Source organism: Pelobates fuscus, chromosome 7, assembly GCF_036172605.1.
Source record: "Pelobates fuscus isolate aPelFus1 chromosome 7, aPelFus1.pri, whole genome shotgun sequence".
NCBI lineage: Eukaryota > Metazoa > Chordata > Amphibia > Anura > Pelobatidae > Pelobates > Pelobates fuscus.
The window spans coordinates 116697368-116706458 of record NC_086323.1 but is presented as its reverse complement, the minus strand read 5'-3'; the positions used below and the strand labels follow the sequence as shown (position 1 = coordinate 116706458).

General features: G+C 38.6%; 1 protein-coding gene across 1 annotated transcript; it reads left to right on the top strand.

Annotated features, from left to right (window-relative positions):
- The first annotated feature begins 1144 nt into the window (after window positions 1-1144).
- On the top strand, window positions 1145-3852 carry LOC134568140 (protein BTG1-like). Its single transcript, XM_063426486.1, has 2 exons — window positions 1145-1825; window positions 3180-3852. The coding sequence occupies exons 1-2, from the start codon at window positions 1708-1710 to the stop codon at window positions 3518-3520; spliced, it is 459 nt and encodes a 152-aa protein (XP_063282556.1). The 5' UTR covers window positions 1145-1707; the 3' UTR covers window positions 3521-3852.
- The last annotated feature ends 5239 nt before the right edge of the window (window positions 3853-9091 follow it).

Here is a 9091-nt window from a genome sequence, read left to right as displayed (position 1 = left end):
GGGGGGGCGGCAAAAATTTTTTTGCCTAGGGCGGCAAAAATCCTTGCACCGGCCCTGGCAATAATAATAATAATAATAATAAGTGGTCTGGGTGCCTATAGTGTCTCTTTAATTGCCAAATTAAACACAGAACTGACTTAGGAAAAAACAACTCTACCTATTTTAAAAATCAATTTGAATTGCCTGTAATTCTTACTTTAGTGAATAACCCTGAAAGTCTTTCTCCTGCCAGGAGAAGATAAAAGAAAAGGGAGTGTAGAAACCACAAATCTAGAAAAACAATGCTGCATTTTGTTCATTTGCCCCATATCCAATATAAAACTTGTTTTAAGAGCCATCAACAAACTGCTGAGGATTTTTCGAAGAGAAAGTAGAGTTGCAGTTTTATTTCAGATACTATTAGCTCCAGTTATTGCATCCCATTCGGTCTCTAACGCTATGTATACTGAAAGATCAAGAAACAGAATATACCTGACACTGTGTTCAGGATAGAATTCATAAACCGTGTGTATTCCAGTGTGATTTGTTTACTTTACTCCCTAATGGATTTTCAGGAGGTGGGTGGGTAGTGCTTAATTGGTCTTAAAAAATAATTCGACTGTCTGAACAAAATGATGGGATTTATTCTCCAATAAACAATCTATCCTGGAGTAGGGAGTGCAGTGACATTCTGCTGTGCACATGACCTCTAGTGCTCAATTAGCCCCTTGGCTAATCCACAATAGCTGGAATGTTAAATGTTACACTTAGTGGTGATGGGGACTATACTTACTAACGTGTTAAAGAGAAACATGTAAATTAAAGTTTTATGCCGGGGGGAAATACATTTGAATAAGATGTTGTCACATTTAGTCTTGATCTTTGATGCCATTGGCAACTGTCTGAAAACTTGAATGGTTAGTGGCCTGCGTCACCCCACTTGCCACCTGTTGCTAGGCAGATTCGTCCCACACACACGGGCGCCTAACTCCCACTTGTTGCCAGGCAGATTCTGCCTGTGACGTGTCGAAGCGTTCAGATTGTTTGTTGATACATTGTAGCAAGCCTGTGCGGACGTGCTGCTTGGCCTCCATTGTGACGTCACCAGCGCAGCTGCCTGTCACTGGCTCCGCCCTCTCCTTGTTTACTCTTGTGGTTCTGGCTTGGAAATGTTAGAGCATCCAGTGTAGCAGGATAGTCTGTGTCCGGCACATCCACAGCGGCCACATCTCTAACCTAAGGGCCCTTCCATATCCCAGCTCGTCTTTTCCTGGTCCCAGACAAGACCTAGGCGGGGCTTAGTGACTTTTAGGGAGGGGAAGAAGAGAATAACCCAAACAATTCAATCACTTCGCAACACCCCTCCTCCTCTTGCCATAAGTATCATCATCAACAACAGGACCGCCCTCTACCCTGCTTGGAAAACAGGGGATCCAGCTGTGGGCTACAGAGCTAGGGGGAAAATCCTGTCCTGAACCTCCATGTTTTAATTTTGGGGTTCATTTCAGCTTTCTTTGTACTCTACAGCCTGTTGGAGGCTCAATTTGGTTAAAACAGAGTGGATTCCCTGTAGAGAGTAAAAAAAAAAAAGAGTCTGATTGTACAAAAGAAGAGTCGAGTAACTCGAATGTTTATTGCTGAAAATCTATTTGAAAAAGAAGAAAGCATCGATTGGTTTTATGTTGGAGCTTCCTATTTAAAGTTTAAATCACACACTGAAGGGGTACAATGAAGACTGAGATCTCGACAGCCGCTTCTTTTGTCACCAAGCTGCTCAAAACAAGTGGAGTCATAGAAGAGGGCCAACTGCAGCAGTTCTGCCAGTCACTGCAGGAGTCAATGAAAGGTGAGTAGGTTTTCGAGGATTTGGTGATAATAGTATGCATCCTATTTAATATATTCATACTATTGCAGAGATGGATAGGGGTGGCCATTCAGCTGTTTAAACTACACGTCCTATGATGCACAGCCTGCCTTGAGGCTGGCTGAGCATTATGGGGAAGGTAGTTCATTAATATCTGGTGTGTGTGTATAATTTAGCACAGTGTTAGCGTAGTGGATTATATGATTACCACATCAAAATATATTAATTTATATTTAGTAATGTTTGATTTAAAACGTTTAAATTACATTTTATACAAATATTATTTTAATAACTATAGGGAACGTTTTTTTTTTATTATTATTATTATTATGTAATAAATAGGTAGTTGGTGCAAGGGATGCTCACCCTTTGTTAGAGAGATGGCAAGTTTGATGTTTCAATAATATGAACTTTAAATTGTGTAAAAATAAAATATCCAATTGTTACTACTCTAGAGATCAGTTTCCATCTAATATGTACATGATTTCTGTTTCTGGTTCATGAAAACAACATTCTTTGTTCATTGGTGTATGGGGGATGGGACCCAGCAAGCATTATTATGCCATATGTTATGAGGACGCTGTAGCAGCTGAGTAGTAACTCTTAATAAGAAGTCAGTAAAGGTTTGTACTAATTATAAAATGTATCAGTCATATAGGTATTCTATATTATTTGCAATAAGTAGCATCATTTTACTTCATTGGATTCTGAAAAAGAAAACTCCCAAACTAGAAAACATTGACGGGTTCAGTCACAAAACATTGATGTTTAATTTGTTCTCTGGTTAATTCCATTTAGTTTATTTAGAAAATAACCCTGGCCCTGAATTATATACAAATGTATTCACTTAATCACCGACTGAGGACATTTGAAAATGGAATTGCAGATGTTGTCCAGATTAGCTGGATAAGTAAAAAACCAAAACAGAACTCTGCTAATCAGGATTTTAATTCGCTATTTCCTTCTTCATGCCACAAATTAAGCCAACAGATTTTATTTTTAAGGATTATAATGTAAACACAATAAGATACATGGATCACTCTGTTGCTGAGGGCCTAGTTTGAGTTATGGCCCCATAGACAACAAGTCCCATAAATCTCTTTCAGGGATGGCATACTAATGCAGTGTGTGCAAAAGACACAGGTTCCTTTGATGGGAAGAAAGAGCGGGCGATGTGTTTTATAGATTTTAATGTGGTCGATGTTTGAAGATGTGTTTTGAAATTATTAACTCCTAAAATGTTTCTCTTTTCTTGTCCTGCCCCTTTTTTACTCCAATGCCCTGTTGTCTCCATCTCTACACTCCCACTCTCACTTCCCCTCTTTGTTTGCAACAGATCATTACAAACACCACTGGTTTCCCCAGATCCCCTTCAAGGGTTCAGGATATCGCTGTTTGAGGATCAACCACAAAATGGACCCACTAATTGGCCGTGCAGCAGGTCACATTGGGCTCAGCCACAAAAGACTGTTCCAGCTTCTTCCCAGCGAACTCACACTTTGGGTTGACCCATTTGAAGTTTCATATCGTATTGGGGAAGACGGGTCAATCTGTGTACTCTACGAAGGACCATCTGCAAGCAAGTCACTGGAAAACCATGCCAGTTGTAAAGAAGCACTTAGAATTGGTCAAAATAGTCCATCGAAAAATTGTAATTTGATGACTGTTTCTAGTTAACAATTCTCACAAAGCCCCAAAGTTAATAGTAAAGTTAAGTGTGTATCCCATTTGAGTCTCCGATTTCATTATGAATTAAGATGACATTAAATGTCTCATCGTCAACACATAGACATTAAAATTGTATTACTGCCAAATCTCCCCATTCTTATTGCAAAAGGTAAGTGCAATGCATCCTTTTGGGGTTCAAAAGCACTTACTGTCATTGTTGTTTATCCTTTTTTTGCTCTTCTCTATGGAATTGTACATTGTAAATGAAATCTCAAGTTGAAAGAGAATTTATATTTTGGGATAATCAGTGACACTTTTTAATAAAACCAAAGTTTACTTTTCATCTGGTATGTTCTCTGGGTCCAGGGGAAGATATTTTCGTGAAAGCTCACTGACATCCAGCATATCATCTCCTCCTGGTAAAAACAACAGTAAATTTATCATCTACACATTATAATTAATACTTTGTATGAACCCATGTGTGAACAACAGCAACAGAGGTAGACATTTTATAAACCAAAGTTGCAAGCTGTAAAAATTCTTTATACTTTTGCGTTAAAAAATTGCCTTAGTCATGGAGAAATAACAAGAAATTTTAACCCAAAATAATTGAGTTGGAACAATTCTTCAACTATATTTAATTTCCAGACCTGCTATTGTGCCCAAATTGTTTAATTCCATTGTCAGTTCTCCGCAATCATCAGTACAGTGAAAAAACATCAGTAAAAAAAAAACCAACAAAATATTACTCTGCTCATCCTTATTACAGCTGGCCCCAAGTGTAATAAGCTTAAAGGGACACTATAGTCACCTGAACAACTTTAGCTTAATGAAGTAGTTTTGGTGTATAGAACATGCCCCTGCAGCCTCACTGCTCAATCCTCTGCCATTTAGGAGTTAAATCCCTTTGTTGTTGAACCCTAGTCACACCTCCCTGCATGTGACTTGCACAGCCTTCCATAAACACTTCCTGTAAAGAGAGCCCTATTTAGGCTTTCTTTATTGCAAGTTCTGTTTAATTAAGATTTTCTTATCCCCTGCTATGTTAATAGCTTGCTAGACCCTGCAAGAGCCTCCTGTATGTGATTAAAGTTCAATTTAGAGATTGAGATACAATTATTTAAGGTAAATTACATCTGTTTGAAAGTGAAACCAGGTTTTTTTTTCCATGCAGGCTCTGTCAATCATAGCCAGGGGAGGTGCGGCTAGGGCTGCATAAACATAAACAAAGTGATTTAACTCCTAAATGACAGTGAATTCAGCAGTGAAATTGCAGGGGAATGATCTATACACTAAAACTGCTTTATTTAGCTAAAGTAATTTAGGTGACTATAGTGTTCCTTAAATGTGGTCAATTCACTGAATGCTGATTATCCTCCTTTTATTTTTCCAGCTCAATTCTACAACATTCTGTTAATGAAATTCCACAGTGGTTTTCAGCATTTTCTGTCTACCGACTGCTAACTGAATGGATCCTAACTCTTTTCAAATGGATGTCATTACTGTAGAGGGAGTCATTTGAAAATAGCTCAACCAAACTATAGCTTAATGCCATCGAATTTCCATTTAACATATAGCCAGCAATTGGGTTGATTTCAACAGCAGCAAAATGGAAGGATGAATTGGGTTAAAGTTCCTGAATTTTACTTTTGCGAATAGCCGAATTGTGACAAGTGAACAGTATTTAGTTGCCATCATGCATCAAGTGAACAGACCCCAATGCAAATTACATTCTTCGTAGGGATATCAGGTGTAAGCTTACCTACAACATCAAGGTGCATTGTCAATACGTTATATGCTTCTGCCCCAAAATTTTTTTTATGTGTTAGGTGTTAGTAGCCTCACATATAAGTACTCTTATTTTCAACAAATATAAAGGGGATACAATTGTTTTATCTACCATTTTCCATCGTCCGTTCTCCTTCGGCGCTGTTTCTCCACATTCAACGCCACGCAGGAGGTATGGCCTCCACCGCCAATGTCCAATGCAATGCTCCTCAAAGAGGGGCACTGGGGACAGGCTTTGCATGTGTGGCAAATACTAAATGCACATCCCTGCTTCCGCATAGGAATGTGTCAAATCAATGCTTTTCTATGGGGACTTTCTCATTACGTGACCTATGACAGCCACTAGAGAAGGATATATCTCTGGAATGTTAACATTGCCATTTCTTAAAAAGCGTTTTACATTGCAATGTTACAAGGACAGGGCCACTGTACCCAGACCACTTCAATGAAATGAAGTGGTTGGGGTGGCTTTAGTGGTCCTTTAAGTGATACTATTGAGTGTGATATCACAAAGGTGTAGGGTTAGCAAAGTTATACCTCATTTTGTCTAAATATGTTTAGATACATTTTGTATGATACACATCATAATAATACAAATATTTGTATATATCAAAATATTTTTTTAAACCATGGAAAATAAAAATCTATATTGTTTTGTATGAAATATTCAGGCAACATCCATAAAATATCTCTTGTGTTTAAAGGAAGGAGGTGCATTTGCCCTAAAAGGGGACACTGGGCACAAGCACAACCTAAATGCAATTGATAGTTTTTCTTTGTAAGCCTGCTGTAACATTCTCCCTTCTTAAATCTCTTTAGTTTTTGAATAAAAAAGGAAAAGGTATTGCAACATTTGTTTAAAGGGGACATTCTGGGTACCAGTACAACCTGATCTCTAAGTACGGACTCGTGCACAATGTGAACTGAGCTCCTGAAAAACAAGGACCTTGCAGGACAAGAAGAGACAGCCCAAGGACACACATTGTGACTACTGAGTGTATGACACAGACAATTAATTCCTGTGTGTCTGCCCATGTTATGCCCACAGTAGTCCTATACCCCTGGTAATGTGGGCCTGTTGCCACAATTTGCCCATTACTTTTTAGAATGATGAGGGGACTCGCACAGATCGCTTTCTCCTGAACAGCTGTTCCACAGCCCACTGTGAGGTTCATTTAAGTTCTCACCTGCTTCCTGGGATGTTGTTTATGGGATTATGAGATGTGCAGGGAGGGCAGAGTCTCCTCGCAGCTTCTCACTGTAAAACAACTTATTTGCCACTTTTGAAATGGGAAGGGGGCTGTGAAGGACCTGCCAAAATAAATGCTTTAACCTGAATGTAACTAGGATTTTCTTTATGGACTTAGCAATACTTGTAGTACTGATTGCAAATGTAATGACAGACATAAGTAGGAATGGGAGACAGAGAAGCATTATATTGCTGATCTGTCTCTACATCCATATTTATGACCAGCATATTGGCTTGTTATCAGTACTATAAATTGTATTGACTGCATGAATGAAATGGCTATCTGGGCCCCTACTGGCCTGCCAATATCGTCCCAGTGAAATAAGATAGTAAATAATGCTACTTTGAGGGCAGTATGAGAGGGTTACAATTGTCATCTCTGACAAAATGCAGGGATTCTATTAGAAAACAGGTATTCAGATAACAAAAAAACAAGCTATTAATACATAAACAGCGTAAGCACAAAAGTAATTTAAAAGGGGTCATTATATTTAGTACCTGTTTATTCACTAAAGTGGCAGTTAATGATAATTGCAAATTTTAGAAGTCAGTAGCTAAATCGAAACAATTCAGCAACTTTTCGACTTTTGCTTTTATGGTTTTATTGACTTGCGCAATTTCCAGTTTAGTGAATAAGCCTTTTAGAAGTTAACATTTCAAAATTGCTCAGGTATTTTAGACGCAAGTGGGTTAAAAGCTTGCACTCCTATTCTACTTAGCCAAGGGCTAGAGTGATGTCTCCCCAAATGTTTTGAAACTACATCTTTCAAGAATTCTTGATGGTGGTAGGTTTGCAGAGAATTATGGGATTAGTGGACTTAAAGGAATACTCCAGGCACCATAAACACTAGCATGCACTTATATGGGTATGTGGCCAGAAGTGCCCTGACATATACCTTTTCCAAAGTAGTGACATTTTACCTGGGGTAGGCTGGCTCCACTGCCTGTTTCATCTAAGCTTTCAAGGGAACTGGAAGCTTGTGCTTAGGAGTTATGGCTAGGCCGTCTGATCATCAGAGCATCAGCTGATCGCTCTCAGTCAATGAGCTAAACTCTGCCAGGTTTAGCTAAGTCAGAGAGCTTCCGGACCACCTGTAGCTGTGGTGGACGCGAGGAGCAGCACCTGGTAGTCCCAGGTAAATGTTCTAAAATGGTTTGACTACTTACAATGAGGGACGCCAAGGTACTTCCAGCACCATAACCACTTGAGTGCACTGTAGGTTTTATGGTGCTTGTGAGTTTCTTTAAGTTTTCAATGTTGTAGGTTAACAAAAGAACAAATTCCATAATGTGTTGCAAACCTATGAGTGCGTTGTCATGTTCTTATTTTTCCAACTTATTTTACCCTAAAAATTAAAATTATCTTGCATGTTCTCCACAATTCCCAAGGAATAAAGAAATTGACTTTTGAAATAGATGGCAAGGGGTCATCTGATCCCTCGGTGAACAGTAACCTTTAACTCTGCCATTCCAACTATGTTTACCATTTGATCTGATTCCTTCTCGTGCTTCTTTGACGTCATCTTAATTTCTGTGCTCTGGGAAAAAAAACATATGTATCTCTCCTGTGTCTACTGTTAATTTAAATTATACTTACGATTTCCTACTATTAAGCGAAAGCTAACGTTATGAATGTCAGATATGGCCCCTAAGACATCACATGACTTTGTTACTAAATTATTGAGTATGTTCTCAGTATATATAATGACCAATTTGCACAGATCATTGTTTGTCATTTGGATAACATTGGGACATACAAACACAATCATTTTAAATCAATTAAACCCCCTCAGATTAGAAATTCATTGGAATAACTTTCTCGAGGCTTTTCTAGTATAGTCTCTCCAACTGTTATCTATGAAAACAGCAATGTTAAGCTTGTATTGTCTCTAAATTATCCCCCCAGCGAGAGGGCTGGACTACAGAGCTGCCACCTATGGCTTCTGTAAACAGATCAATATCTAAATAGTGCTAGAATGCAAATGTGAGGTCATTACTGTAAAACAAGACAGCAGCTTGAGACAATAAGAACAGTTGTTTATATGTAAATTAAGTGATTTGTACAGGAAGCTTCTGAATACATTTCTTTATAGCACTGTTCTAATGGAATGCATACATTGCAGGTTTAGTTGGAAATTGAGGTTAAGGGGAAAAATCCCAGGCAACCTAATTACAATAGATACCTACTATAATGTTTAAAACCTGAACTTTTGAGTGACAGCAGCCAGAGAAAGTGTATAAGATACGGACTACACCTACCTATGCTAAAATATAAAAATAGCCGGTCAAGTAGCATTGTCAATGAGTACTGAGGTTAGATCTCTCCCATTACGAAGGTCTATGGATGGGAAAGTATCTGAGGAGACAAAAGAATCTAATGGGTACCACAAAAAAAATCTGATCTGACTACCAGTTCCATTCATTTGACGTCCTCAACCCTGCTTAACCATATACCAATCCAATATATGGTTTGAGGCCTCTTACATTGCTCAAGGTCTGGGCCTGACCCTGAGTCTGCCCACAATGATGCAGTGTGTGTAGTG

Coding starts and splice junctions, on each gene's coding strand:
- LOC134568140 (XM_063426486.1), top strand. CDS start 1,708: ATGAAGACTGAGATCTCGACAGCCGCTTCTTTTGTCACCAAGCTGCTC. Junction 1,826..3,179: donor ACTGCAGGAGTCAATGAAAG/GTGAGTAGGTTT, acceptor TGTTTGCAACAG/ATCATTACAAACACCACTGG.